Source organism: Schistocerca cancellata, chromosome 6 (genome assembly GCF_023864275.1).
Source record: "Schistocerca cancellata isolate TAMUIC-IGC-003103 chromosome 6, iqSchCanc2.1, whole genome shotgun sequence".
NCBI lineage: Eukaryota > Metazoa > Arthropoda > Insecta > Orthoptera > Acrididae > Schistocerca > Schistocerca cancellata.
This window is the reverse complement of record NC_064631.1, coordinates 371,621,292-371,637,466: the sequence shown is the minus strand read 5'-3', so window position 1 is coordinate 371,637,466 and position 16,175 is coordinate 371,621,292. Positions and strand designations below refer to the sequence as shown.

Sequence of the window (16,175 nt, the reverse complement as noted above, 5' to 3'; positions counted from 1 at the left end):
CATGAGGCCCCTGAAAGTTCTTACAGAGTGTGGTGGAACAGGACAACCATAAACATGTCTGCCAAGCATGTCCTACACATCTCTGATGGGGTATAGGTTTGGTCTCACCACTGGATACTACACTAATTCAACGTCCAGGCTTTGCAACATGGGCCCTGGCATTACCATGCATGAGGACGAATTGAGCAGCCAGCACAGGGTCTAACAGGATCTGCTCAGTTCATTGACTGGCAGTAAGGTGACCATGGACAATGACAAGATCCATATGGCTGTCAATGATGACTCCCCCCACCGTCACAGAATCTTGACCAAATCTGTCATTTGGCAGGTACTGCTCTCTGTGGCTTTTCCACACATGACCTTTCATATAAGGCTATATGAACATGTCTGTCAAATACAACGTTTTGCTAATCACAATGCTGACAGTTCATATGGGAATGGTACAACTGAAGGCAAGCTGTATTATGTTAATGTGTCAAGTGAGGTACTCAAACAGGAAATCTGGATGTCCTTTCTTGCAACCAGTTCCTTACAGTCTTATCAGACACAGTGGCTCCACTGGCACTTCTGAGATCATCTTTCAATGCTCTGTCAGTAACCTATGGTTACATTCTGCACATTTACGAGGTGCATTCAAGTTCTAAGGCCTCCGATTTTTTTTCTAATTAACTACTCACCCGAAATCGATGAAACTGGCATTACTTCTCAACGTAATTGCCCTGCAGACGTACACATTTTTCACAACGCTGACGCCATGATTCCATGGCAGCAGCGAAGGCTTCTTTAGGAGTCTGTTTTGACCACTGGCAATTGCTGTGGCAATAGCAGCACGGCTGGTGAATGTGCGGCCACGGAGAGTGTCTTTCATTGTTGGAAAAAGCCAAAAGTCACTAGGAGCCAGGTCAGGTGAGTAGGGAGCATGAGGAATCACTTCAAAGTTGTTATCACGAAGAAACTGTTGCGTAACGTTAGCTCGATGTGCGGGTGCGCAGCCCTTCCTGGACGTTCTTGTTGCAGTGCAGGAAGGAATTTGTTCTTCAAAACATTTTCGTAGTATGCACCTGTTACCGTAGTGCCCTTTGGAATGCAATGGGTAAGGATTACACCCTCGCTGTCCCAGAACATGGACACCATCATTTTTTCAGCACTGGCGGTTACCCGAAATTTTTTTGGTGGCAGTGTATCTGTGTGCTTCCATTGAGCTGACTGGCACTTTGTTTCTGGATTGAAAAATGGCATCCACGTCTCATCCATTGTCACAACCGACGAAAAGAAAGTCCCATTCATGCTGTCGTTGCGCGTTAACATTGCTTGGCAACATGCCTCACGGGCAGCCGTGTGGTCATCCGTCAGCATTCGTGGCACCCACCTGGATGACACTTTTCACATTTTCAAGTCGTCATGCAGGATTGTGTGCACAGAACCCACAGAAATGCCAACTATGGAGGCGATCTGTTCAACAGTCATTCGGCGATCCCCCAAAACAATTCTCTCCACTTTCTCGATCATGTCGTCAGACCGGCTTGTGCGAGCCCGAAGTTGTTTCGGTTTGTTGTCACACAATGTTCTGCCTTCATTAAACTGTCGCGCCCACGAACGCACTTTCGACACATCCATAACTCCATCACCATATGTCTCCTTCAACTGTCGATGAATTTCAATTGGTTTCACACCACACAAATTCAGAAAACGAATGATTGCACGCTGTTCAAGTAAGGAAAACGTCACCATTCTAAGTATTTAAAACAGTTCTCATTCTCGCCGCTGGCGGTAAAATTCCATCTGCCTTACGGTGCTGCCATCTCTGGGACTTATTGACAATGAACGCGGCCTCATTTTAAAGCAATGCGTATGTTTCTATCTCTTTCCAGTCCGGAGAAAAAAAATCGGAGGCCTTAGAACTTGAATGCAACTCGTATAAGACCCATCCCCCCCCCCTCACACACACACACACACACACACACACACAAAAGTACAGATGTTGTGAGCTAGTAAGCCCTACCCATCAACTTTTATGCAAATAGTAATAGAAATTCTTCTATGGGACAGAGGAGTTGTCAAGGGCAAACTTTCTCCATGTTTTTTCGAAAGAGGGACATAAGCATCTGCAGCACACAATGGAAAGTCCATCATTTTTGGATCCAACAGACTGCCCTGCTTTGCATGTTCTTGTTTGTTTGCAGTGTCCACAAATGATAAATGCCAATTGTGTACCTCGTTAGAGAACACTGGGACACAGGTACTCACTTCCTTCTGGAGGGTCACCTGATACTATAATTCATAACACAGACAATAGGAGGCAAATGACTTTAGTTGTTGCATATATTATAGTTCCTTTGCTAGTATACAAAGCCAACAAGAATTTGGAGGCATATCCCATAGCAAATAAACAATGTTTTCAGCCTTCAGTTGCAAGGTAATTTTACTCGTTTACCTAGGTTTCGATTCCAGTAATGGAATCTTCTTCAGAACAACAATGAAATTATTTTGTGAGCCAAACACTGGCCATGTCACAGATTAAAAATTAAAACATTAAAGACGCATAATCGTAAGATTATGTCAGTCAAAATTAAAACCATTAGGGCGAATGTAGACGGAGCTGCGCCGGCCATAAATCAGAACCACACGTAAGCGGCTTACGTGTGGTCCTGATTTATGGCCGGCGCAGCTCCGTCTACGTTCGCCCTAATGGTTTTAATTTTGACTGACATAATCTTACGATTATGCGTCTTTAATGTTTTAATTTTTAATCTGTGACATGGCCAGTGTTTGGCTCACAAAATAATTTCATTGTTGTTCTGAAGAAGATTCCATTACTGGAATCGAAACCTAGGTAAACGAGTAAAATTACCTTGCAACTGAAGGCTGAAAACATTGTTTATTTGCTGTACATTTCACAGTTGCTGACACGCTGCAGCATATCCCATAAACAATGTAGAATTCAGCTGAGTAATTCTCCGGTATTCTGAAGGTGTGCTGTGATTTAGTAAGCAAGCATTAAAACAGCATGGGGACACTGGCTAGTTGTAGGTGGTTTTTGATAAAAGCATTGGGCTTGTTGAAGATGAGAAGTCAAAAACATTTCAAATACTTTAAACTGTGACATCAATATCTCCTAAACTACTTTCAATGTGATGCTAGTCATGTTTTGTACTTTCAATTCTTTTCCTTGGTCATTCGGAGAAACTACTTCAATATGTACATGTCATATTCAGTAAAGCCAACAATACCATCCTTAAAATTTCCATATTAATATCTTTTGGTGAATTTTGCACAAATTTCAAATTTAAGTGCACTGCCTTGGCATTTTCTCTTTCAACAAAAAACTCACCTTAGGATTTAGGATAAATAATTTTGTCGGGAGGCCCATTGTAGTTTGTGCTCGTGTAAGAGCATGAATCACAACTGTCTTTCCACCTCCTGTTGGACCAACTATCATTGTTGAATGACGTGTCATCATTGTTTCATACAACTGTATCACTTTGTTCACCTGTAAATCATAAGCACAACTTTCTATAGCAATGAAAGAAAAGAAAGAATGAAAAAAGAAAAACACCCATCACGTTAATCTCTCCCAATGATCCTTTTCATGAGCCTCTAATTTCACAATTTTAGTGCACAAATCCTGTTGTAATAATAAGGTATAAAATAAATTCAGCCTTTGTATTCTTCATAATCCTTAGTGATACAGGGAGGTTAGTACACAAAGAAAAAAAGAGTTCACTATTGTTGAAGTTATTTGAAAATGTTGACTGTTATTTTTCACTATTGTTGAAGTTATTTGAAAATGTTGACTGTTATTTAAGTTATTTAATGAGAAAAGTAACTAATATTCGTTGAGACTGTCACAAAATAAGCCTTAAGCCAACAAGGCCTTTGTCAAAAATAGACTACAGGAACACACACACACACACTATATGTTGAGTAATAACTATTCTTTTCATAATACTGTTACACTACGTCCTAGATTTTCCATTGTTTAGTATTCATTCATTTGTTTCCTGTTTTGTATGGAACCTGACATGAAGTAGAAATGTGATCCCTCAGGTTTTCTTGGCATGAATGAATAATGGTGTGCTTCAAGGTTGTCTGTAGAGACATTGTTTCCCTTTTATGCACTATATTTTGATATCCAGCCCAACTGTATTCTTTAGATGCCACTGGTTTTGATGATATGTGTGCTTACTATCTTTAACAAAACACAGTCCTTGAATGTTACTGATGAGTTAACTCAGGCCTCATTGCCATCAGCTAGTGATAATTATAATTTTGCCACCAATCAAATACCTGTGTGTTGTTGATGAGTTGACAGTGGATTTTCTGTCCCATATGTCAATAGTGTTTTGTAGTTCTGGCTGCTTAATTGTGTTTGTGTACTCACTTGTTGTGATCTCATTTTTCTGTATTCAACTTTGCTTTACATTCTACTTGTAATCATGGTTGGCATCACAATGCTTTTATCAACAGCTATTTCACTGAAGAGGAGACTGTAGTGATACGAAGAGTGACAGTGATGATGAATTATTTTATGTGGTAACTGCTGCACATTCTGAAAGCAACTGCCCTAAGCCGTCTATGTCAACATGTGTAATATTACACTCTTGCATTTCAACAAGAGATGAAATTGATACTTTAGCTGTATCCAAAGAGTCTGAAAATTATAATGAATGTTTAGTGAGAAACCACAGTTTAGAGACAAATTTACTGAGAAGAAACCACTTTTGTCAACTTAATCAAGAATGTGATGATTCGCCTTTGTGGCACAAATGTAAACTGAAATTATTCAAGCTTTCTGACATATTTCATGTTATTTTTGGTAGAAGATGCTGTGCTGACACACAGAGAATGTTTGAAGTGCTTTGATATCTGTTTCATATGTGAAGAACACAAAAGTAAAAATCCAGCATACATAGCATCAGATAAATAAATACAATAAAAGATCAACTACTTACAATATCAACTATACATTTACCAACAAAATATATTTATCCACTTTGATTCCTAGTTGCTTTGAAGATTTCATTGCACATTTGCACACACAACATAGCGTTTTCATACATTTCCATAAGCTGTTTAGGCTTATACTCACCTTGTGTTTTGTGGCTGTCTATGGATGAATTATCATGGCAGAACATACACAGGAAAGGATGAACATTTTAGATTATGTGTGCCTGATTCTGAAAGTTGTATTACATGTATGAAATATTACTAATTACATAACAAGGAACTATGTCATTCATTTTCATGGACAAGACATTATCAGAAGATACATGACAGAGAACTATGTCATCCATTTCCATGGACAAGACATTATCAGAAGACTAAAAAGAGCATTGCCAAATTTTCTACAGGTCTCGTTATTACAGACTCATATCTGTCAAACAGGAAACAAAAAGTTGTAGTAGATAGTCAAGATGGTGTCCCAAAATCTTCATAATGGGGTACCATCACATGTGGAGTGCTGCAGGGCTCACTTCTGAGCCCCCTACTTTTTATTATATTTATAAATGATCTTCCTCTCTCTACGGAATATTGTAGATTCACCATTTTCGTGGATGACACTACACTACTTATTGATAATTCAGTAGATAAGCTTGAGGTAATGGCAAATAAGGTTTTAAATGAAACGGTGAACTGGTTCAACATTAATGGTCTTATTTTAAATTACTGTAAAACAAACTACATTCAATTCCACAAAAAATCCAAAGATGAGGAAATATTTGTAAAAGTAAGTGAGCAGACAATAACCAGGGGAGATTCCTCAAAATACCTAGGCTTGCATATTGATAGCAAACTGAATTGGTCAAACCACATCGTGGATCTGTGCAAAAAACTAAGTTCAGCAACATACGCATTGTGCATTGTTTCTTCTTATAGAAATATGGAAACCATGAAGTCAGTATATTATGGTTACTTTCATGCAATTATGGCATTTGGAATTATATTTTGGGGAAATCAGCCACTGGCTAAAAAAGTACTGTGTGTACAAAAAGAGCCATAAGGATCATGTGTGGAGTCCATCCTAGAGCCACATGCAGGAATCTTTTTAAGAAGCTTGAAATACTTACATCCACTGCCCAATATAGATTCTCATTGATGTGCTTCATAAGGAAAGAAAAATCCATCTTTAAGCTGAATAGTGCATATCACACTCACAATACTAGAAGGAAACATGATATCCACTATGAACAGCCAAATCTAAGTATGGTGCAGAAAGGAGTCCATTTCAGTGGCTGTAAGATTTTTAATGCCCTCCCTTCAAGAATTAAGTGTTTGGTAGATGATGATCTCCTGTTTAAAAGAACCTTAAGGCAGTTCCTATTGCAAGGATCATTTTATACATTAGAAGAGTTCCTGAACTACAGTGTTTAACATCTCTTGTATTGTGAATTGCAAATGTATGCCCAAATTTGTATTTGTAATACCGAATATTTTTATTGTAAACATATATTTTGCAATATTTACTTCTCTGTAATGCTTATTATATTGTAATCTTTATCTCTCTCTAAAATGTATTTTTGTAGTGGCACCTAAGTTATTGTTTACTGTTTTTTGTTTTGTAATCTCTATCTATATCTAAAATGTATTTTTTTGTAGTGGGACCTAAGTTACTGTTTACTGTTTTTGTTTTGTTTTATGTATTACCATAAATTCTGGCCAAAAGCTTGTAAAATTGACATGTTCCATATCCTGTGATAGTGTCACAACATGGATCACTGGAACAAGAGATAAATAAATAAATAAAATCTCCTCTTCTAGTCATCAAGCAGTGAATTACTCTAGCAAAAAAACCATTTGTGAAGCTACCAAACAAGCATCATAATATAATGATAGTGAAGTTAGAAAGATTTTAATATGGCTCACAACAAACACCAACTTATCATTTATGGCTTTCATCCTCCACACACAATGAAACAGTATAACTTGCACAGGAACAGAAAGTAACCAACAACATGTGATTCATAAATATCTCCTTAGTTAAGACAAAAAATTGTTAATTTGCCTATTTCACAGAGTGAAGAGTGTATCAGTATAGTATCATCCAGACATAGCTACTGTATTACCCAGTAATAGCTATAAAGTAAAACTAAACTACTTACAAGTGTTGAAAGTTGCCTATAACTATTTGATCTGGTTATAAAAATCATATCAAGGAACTATTGAAGGAAAAGTCACCTTGAAATAGCTGTGGATTAATATTAACTGTTGATTCACAGACAAGCCTCAAGTCAGAAATTAATTGCTACATCTACAATAATATTCCTCTTGGTGGCAAAAAAATTTAGTATGACAGTGAAAGACATCACAAAGAGTACTCCAGAAATTATCAGCACATGACAAGGCAGTCTGCTTGGGTAGCGTTGGACCAGGTAGAAACACAGAAGAAGGCTAGTTTGTGCAGAAAGATACATTATGCAACAATGAAGCAGCACTCAATTCAGCATGTAGCAAGCACTTCTGTAGCAACCACAGGGTTAATGAATATATAGAAAAAGCAACAGTTTGTATAAATAGCTCTTTGAACAGGCTACTGTAGGGCATTCATGAAATCATACCATGAAGTGCATGTCAATGATTGTTTGTGTGCATGCACTTGGAGGGGTTCCGTGAAGGTTAACATTTTGATTGTTGATTTATAGATTTTTGAAATGCAGCAATATATAAAGTCAATCACAAACATTTCTGTAAATGTGTGATGTTGCTTATTATACTAGTTCTTGTACAATGTGTATAACATAAAATTAAAAAATTCCCATATAAAAAGATTTTGCATATTAAAAAACACAAGACCTGCTCTGGCAGAACAATATATCGTTTCTCCTGTAGAACTTGCTTGACTGCTGCCCCAAACTCTGGATACTCAACTCGTGGAACTTTGTGGGCATCAATACCACGGAACAGGTCATCAATCAGTCCAAGAAATAATGGTACATCATCAAATACAAATTTTGGTAAGTTCATATCCCTAGATAAGAAAGCGAATATAAACTTTGAGTCAAACAAGTCATAATCACAGATTATAATAAATTCTGTGTGGTACTGCATGGAAAATACTTGGCCCATAAACTTGAGCATTTTCAGTTCAAAACAGATAATGCATGTGTCAGAGAAAAAGAGAGAGAGAGAGAGAGAGAGAGAGAGAGAGAGAGAGAGAGAGAAGAGAAAGAAAGCAGTTTGATAGACATGCATTCAATACTTTCTTTCTTTTCTTTTATTTACCTTAAAGCACGCATCAACACAACATCTTCTTCTAATTCAGGTGACCCTCTTTTGAGTTCTCCAGCCATAACAAGCACAGATTTGAGAGCACGTAGTCCAAAATCATAGTGGAACTGCTTTGACAACTGTTCACGAGCCAATTTGTACAAAACAGTCATCTTCTTTGCCAAAACCTTCAAAGAATGTGTCAGAGTTTGACTTTATGAGAATCTATTTGTAGATGAAAATTCTAAAAAAAATATTGTTTTACATCACTGAGCAGTTTAATGCAAGCTACATCTACATCTATATGTACATATACACTCTGCCACTCACTGTGAAGTGCATGGCAGAGGGTACTTAGTGTTGTACCACATACTAGTGTTTCTTCCCAGTCAAACTGGGTACAGAGTACAAAATGAATGACTGTTTACATGCCTCCACATATGCTATAATTAGGCTAATTTCATCTTCACAGTGTTTACACCAGTGGTACATAAAAGTGGGGGGCTGATGTATTACTAGATTCTCCACTTAATATTGGAACTTTATAAGAACTCTTTCATGGGATAATTGGCATCTATCTTCAAATGTCTGTCGAATTTAGGTTTTCCAACATTTCTGTGATGCTCTCTTACAAAACAAACAAACCTGTGACCATTCATTTTCCCCTTCTCTGGATACATTCACTCTGACAGAACTGCTTTTTCTCATGGAGAACTACATTTCTGTGTTTTGTGAAGAACATTATTTTACATTTCTGTTGCTTGAAAGGAAGTTGCCAATCTTTGCACCACATTGGACTCTTGTCAAGATCTGACTGGATATCTGTGCAGATTTTCTCAAATAGTACTTCATAACAGACAACTGCATCACCTTCTGAAAGTGTGAACTTGCTATTCATGTATTGTATCAACTTGGTAATATACAACATGAACAGCAATAATCCTCACACACTTTATCATGACAATCCTGAAGTTACTTTTACTAATGTTGATGACTCTTCATGCAAGATAACATGCTGTGTCATCCTCACCAATAAACCCTAAATTCATTTCAAATATTGTTTGACATTCCATACAATCATAGTTTTGTTAATAAATAGTAGTGTCGTACAAAATCAAATGCTTTTAAAAAGTCAAGAAATATTTAATCAGCTGGTAGTCTTGATCAGTGGTTTTCAGATGATGTGGGTACAGTGTGAGTAGGATGTCTCATGAATGATGTTTTCAGAATCCATGCTGGTTGGCATTGAAGTCATTCTGTTTGAGATGCCTATTCATGTTTGAGCTCAGAACATGTTATACAATTCTACAATAGACAGTCATCAATGAGACTGGATGGTTATTTTGTGGATCACCTCTACTACCGTTCCTGCTGACTTTTGTGACTATGCTTCCTTCCACCAACTGCAGACTTTTTTGCTTGAGAGATGTATGGTGTATTATGGCTAAAATAGGAACAAATTGAAATACAAATTCTGTATAGAATCTGGCAGGCATTCCATTAGGACCATGAGCCTTGTTAGATTTCAGCAATCTCAGTTTTTTAATAATACTTTTGACACTAATATTCATGTCACTCATCTTCACAGTGATGTGAGAATTAAATTGGAACAGTACTTCTGCATCTTCTTTTGTAAAGGAATATCTGAAAAAAGAGTTCAGGATATTTACCATTGCTTTGGTACCCTCAATTTCAGTTCCTCTGTCATCCACCAGTGCATGGACATTAGTTTCAGTGCCAGTGAAGGACTTCAAATATAACCAAAATTTCATTGGGTTTTGTGAGAAATCTTTCAATATGATTTTACAATGGCAGTTATTGAAGACGATAGGCATTGCTCATTTGATGGCCAGATACGTTTCATTCACCATCTCTCTATCTATATAAGTATGCTTTGTTTTACATCTATAACACAGTAGTGACTATTTCTTTAGAAGTTTCTTCACAGATACAACTATCCATCTATTTTGTTGTCAACCAGTCTTTCAAACCGGTGCCACAGATCCTCTACATGCCTCTCTCCAAGGTAAATGTTTTGACTTCATCTTTGACATATGACATGACTGCTTTTTATCCAGTTTACTGACCAAGTGGATCTTTTTACTCATTTTCATTGCCCTTCATACTTCAGTAATCATTACTGTTAGAACAACCTCATGGTTATTGCCAGACATCATTAACAGGGTCAGGTCTATTTTTCACCATTAGATCTAATATATTCCAGTGTGTGAGGCCTTCTGGGCTATTCATTCCATGTAATTTTCAGAGAAAGCATTTAATATCATTTCGAAAGCATTTAATATCATTTCACAGAATGTCATGTGAGAGTCTCAACAGATCTGAAAATAACTACAGATTTATTCTCAAAAAGTGTATTGTGAACCTTAATGTTCATGTTGCATATTAACAACATCGAAGGTAGTATTAATACTAACCCCATATGTTCTGTCACTGAAACAGTATCTACAGTGAAAAGTTGCCAGAAAAAAGCTGTATATAACTCAGTCAGATCTCAATAATTCTGTAAAGTCGTGAAAAGATTAGTAACTAGATCTACTCATTTAGAAATATAAAACACCCATTTCACAAAGCATAAAAACATATCACCAAAATGTCAATGAGTAATAATTAGAATCAGACAACTCATGCAAATTAATGGGTATAACAGTCCGTATGGGTATTAAATGGAATGTACCAGGAGAATGCTTACAAAGCACTCATGCAACCTATCCAAGAATATTGCTCAAGTGTGTGGAACAATACCAAATAGGATTGTTAGGGTAAATGTATACAGAAGGGCAGTTTGCATGAACCAAAGGAGAGCATCACAGAGATGCTGGAAACCTGAACTGACAGATGCTTGAAGATAAATCAGACTTCAACACATGTTGACCCTCACTTAAATTTCACTTCTTCTTCTAATATTTCAGCTGTATATTGTCCAGCCATCTTCAGAGTGAGCCGATGTGACTGATGCTCCAGCACTTGCTCTGTCCTTTAAAACCTGCGGACTGCACCACTGCACATGCAGCCACAGATACACAAGGTACCAGAGACATTGATCAGCAGCAAAGAGGTATAACATATGCATGGAATTAGATCTATGGCTGCAAGATCAATCCACATGATGATATCTGATGTATCACTGGGAGCTGCATCGTCACGACACCTTTTGTGCATTTCTTACAGAAAGTACCAGATTCCATGATTTTTCCAAGCTGAAGCCACTATCTCTATTAGTTAAACTTGTTGCCAACTGAATTTCAATTGCTTCTTTCACTAGCTGCCACCATCCTTCGCAGACAGTGAGTGTACGCAGAACTCTGATACACAGAGCACACACACATCATTGCTGATGAGAACAGTCTGGAGGATGAGTGTCTACACTTGAGAAAAGCTTTTTGAAGCCAACGGGTAGTCCCTACAGCAGATACATAAGGCACTACAAATGAAACCAACAGTGGGCATAAAGAATGCAGAAGACAACACAGAAAATTTTAAATCGATAGCTTTTCTGCTGTATGTTGGAAGCCTATCATCAAAAATGAGATGTACAGTCTGTGAGAGATCACAGGTACACCTGGCTCTTACAAGCTAATAAATCATGGGTGGCAGAAAACTGTATTGACACTGGGCACTCTATGGTATGTATGACAATGTCGAAATTTTAGCCTCAACTTCATCTGTCTGGGCTCAGTAGTGAAAGAAGCAATGGAAATTTGCTTGGTGATAAATTTAATTAATAGAGATTGTAACTTCAGCTTGGACAAATCATGGAATCCAGCACTTTCTGTAGTAAACTCACAAAGATGTCACAACAATGCAGCTCACAGTGACACATTGATATCACAGTGTGGACTGACTGTGCAGCCATAAATCTAAGTGCCGGCCAGTGTGGCCGTGTGGTTAAAGGCGCTTCTGTCTGGAACCACGTGACTGCTACAGTCGCAGGTTCGAATCCTGCCTCGGGCATGGATGTGTGTGATGTCCTTAGGTTAGTTAGGTTTAATTAGTTCTAAGTTCTAGGTGACTGATGACCTCAGAAGTTAAGTCGCATAGTGCTCAGAGCCATTTGAACCATAAATCTAATTCCATGTATATGTCATACCACTTTGCCATCAGTCAACATCTCTGGTGCCTTGTATATCTGTGGGCACATTAATAGTGGTGTGGTCCATGGGGTTAGATGGAAGGAACAAGTGCTGGAGCATCAGACACCTCAGCTCACTCTGAAGATGGCTGGATGGTATACAGCCAAAATATTAGAAGAAGAAATGAAATTTATGTGGCTGCACACCCAAAATTTTATGGAAGTTTCCCCTTACTTTCCCTGTCAACCCCTCTTAATCCATGTCTTCACATCATCTTCATCATGCACTGCACCTCAGAGGCTCTAGTATCCATGTGTAACATGTCTGAGCCATGCACCTAGTGAAGGTGCAATGCCATTTTATGAAATAGACAACAGTTTGGGTGGCATTAGTATCCTCAAACTGTTGTGATTGAGCAAATGTGATCAGTTCAAATTATGATTCACCAAAAATGAAGGCAGTGATTATTAGTCAAAATATTAGTATGATTCTGGTTATGGTTGGACATATTTTTTATATTTGAGATACTTCTGGAGCATTGTGCAGTTATGCAAGTTCTCCATTGCTTCCATCATCACCTGTATTTCCTTTCACTTTGTATTCAGAGTTTTATTATGTGAAGATTTTCTGGTATTTGCAGAGGTCTGTCCACCTCGCCCCAGTGTCAAACATAAAGAAATTTTAACCAAGACAGAACCTGCTCACAAGTAATGACACTGCTTTTGAACTGGAAGGATACAATTGCTGTCAACCAAGGATAAACATACAACCTCACACCATAATTATAAATCAGTTGCAATATGACAAAATGAAGATAATAAATTATATTGCACCAGTCTTGCAAGCAGTGACTGCTATAAATGAAAATTTGTAAATTTCTTGAAAGAGGAACCTGAAGTAACAATGAGAAAAATTAATTATGAACAGTCACACTAAAGGTATGACATTGCCAGATAGCAGTTTTAATACTTGTACAGCATTACATTACTAATTTGTAATGTCATCAGTGCACAAATAGTATATAGTGTTATTATTTAACAAGAATTTTGGGTGTATTTTCACCAATTGCAATTAACTTAACACAAAATATGAGCAATTTGAGCTTGACAACACCAGTAAATAAATGGTTATCAAGTACATCAACAAAAGTAAACAAGCCATCACCACAGCATATCAGGATAATTATTTGATATCAAATGACCTGATATCATTCAACAGCTGCTAACAGAGAGAGTTAGTACCAACAAATTTGTTTTGCATGATAACATCAAAACAGATTTTTATTAAGATTTGCTGACTTCAAGTACATCTGCCTGCCACCAATGTCAACGAGCATCTCACTAACAGTTGGTGATGTTTCATGAGTTCTACCAGCTCAGACCACGAGATCACACAGCAGCAGCATCTAAGATTGCAGTGTGAGACGTCCTTAGCAGATGTGACAACCAAGATAATTCACATATGGCTACCCAGTGGGTCAGTTACATTGCATTGTGAACAGTAATATGTAGTATATTGCTTGTGTTATCTGACTAGCTAAATCTTTAGTAGACACTTGACTAAGAAAGTTTACGGTAACATATATTAGCTAATAATAAGTATAAATAATTTTACATTACTATTTATAAAGTGTTTGCAATTTCCTCAGCAAACATGCCTTTCATTGAAGAAGGTACAGCAATGGAGGGACTCATGCAAGCAGTACTTGAGCAGTTTTTACTAGTAAATAACAAATTCATGAATTTAGAACAGAAAATGAATGACAGGTTTCCAAAAATGGAAGGGAAAATGTCCAATTTCACAACACAGATAAATGGCAGGATGGGTCAGTTAGAACAAAGATTAGACATAGGATTTAAATGTGTAGAAGAAATAGGTGTAACTGGAAATATTAGATAGGTGCATAAGTTCTTAGCATTTTTGTTTTGCATGTTGGTGTTCTGGTTACTATGGGTTTACTCATCAATTGTCACTTTTTATTTGTATTTTACTGTTTACTAGTTTACATAACATCATTTTGTCATCTGAAGATACTAAGAGGAGCTGTGAATGCTAGAAAATGGAGTTTCAAGTGGAGAAGTCAGATGATTTCTGACATATTCTTCTGTTTACGGTCAATGGATAGGTTACCTCAGCAGTTGCATCCCGAAACATTTGAGCTGTGTATGGGGATAATGGACAGACCATGGAAAGAAAGTGGTTTTCTCATTTTAAGAGGGATTATTTTGACATTAGTGACTCTTCACATTGAAAAAGACCTTGGGGGTTTGATGAACTTCATTTACACGCATTGATCCACAATGATCAATGTCAGAATACTCAAGAACTGGCAAATGTGATGAACTGTGATCATTCCATTATTGTGTGACATTTGCATGCAATGGGAAAGGTTCAAAATTTGGGTGTATGGATTCAGCATGCCCTAAGAAAAAATCACAAAAATCAGCAAGTGGTCCCACATGTGCATCTCTGCTTACTCACCATTAATTGGCTCATGACCAAACAACCATTCCTATCTATATCATTACTGATGGTGAGAAATATTGTCTTTGTGCTAACATGTGCAAAAGAAAGGAATTGCTTGGACCAAACAAAGCAGCAATTCCCTGTCCAAAGACCTGTGCACATCCACAAAAGATAATGTTACGCATCCAGTGGAACAGCGATGGTGTACTGTACTACAAATTGCCTCTACAATGTGTAACTATCACTGGTGACACTTATTATCAACAGCTGAGATGTCTTGCAGACACAATCCAAGAACAACGACCAGGAAGACAGCATGATGTGCTGCTACTCCATGATAACACCCACCCACATTCTACAAGACCGACAAAAAAGACTATACAGGAGTTGGGTTGGGGAGTCATTCAACACCCACTTTATTGACCTGATCTTATGCTATCAGATTTTCACATTTTCTGCTGTTGAAGAACATCCAAGGAACTTACTTTCTGGATGAAAATGCGCTCTGAACATGGCTTGATGAGTTCTTCACCTCCGAATCATGTGATTTCTACAGTCACAGAATCGAAAATTTATCCCAGTATTGACAGTCAGTTCTAAGCAGAGAAGGAGAATATATTATTGATGATTAAAGTCCATGTTATGTGTACCTGTCATGTTTATTAAAATTATGGGAATATGATATGAAGTTATGCACCAACTCAATAGTAGAAGACCACCTACATAGCAAATCAGAACATGTACATGTGATAAAATCAACTCAAAATCAGTTAGTTAAAAGACAGGGAGTTTTAGAATTGTTATAAATAAAAAAATAGCTTACAAAAGTGACTACTACAGACATACATACAATAATGATAATCTTTAATGATATAGAGCCTAGAATTCAAAACTTAGATTGTGAGAAAGAACTTGTGAACAACAGTGTACACAGTGAGTATAAGGATATCTTGAAACTCACTTCAGTTTCACCGTTTGATATAATACCAATGGGTGGAACAGCAATGACATCAAATACAGAAGACATATTGGTAACACATAAATAACTCATATAAGTAATGGTGCAGTAAACTAAGACTATACAAGTGAGGTGGTTGTTGTTGTTGTGGTCTTCAGTCCTGAGACTGGTTTGATGCAGCTCTCCATGCTAATCTATCCTGCGCAAGCTCCTACATCCTTCTGAATCTGCTTAGTGTATTCATCTCTTGGTCTCCCTCTACGGTTTTTACCTTCCACGCTGTCCTCCAATGTTAAATTTGTGATCCCTTGATGCCTCAGGACATGTCCTACCAACCGATCCCTTCTTCTAGTCAAGTTGTGCCACAAACTTCTTTTCTCCCCAATCCTATTCAATACCTCCTCATTAGTTACTTGATCTACCCACCTAATCTTCAACATTCTTCTGTAGCACCA

The 16,175-nt window shown here is 37.4% G+C and overlaps 1 protein-coding gene across 1 annotated transcript in view; it reads right to left on the bottom strand.

The window, feature by feature from the left end:
- LOC126088335 (dynein axonemal heavy chain 10) overlaps window positions 1-16,175 on the bottom strand; it is a 1,153,099-nt gene that overhangs the window by 721,835 nt on the left and 415,089 nt on the right. The window contains exons 19-21 of the mRNA XM_049906469.1: window positions 8,221-8,393; window positions 7,792-7,966; window positions 3,332-3,490 (exon numbers count right to left, since the gene is read on the bottom strand). Of these exons, the coding sequence (XP_049762426.1) occupies window positions 3,332-3,490; window positions 7,792-7,966; window positions 8,221-8,393 (507 nt within the window). The remainder of the gene's footprint in view (window positions 1-3,331; window positions 3,491-7,791; window positions 7,967-8,220; window positions 8,394-16,175) is intronic.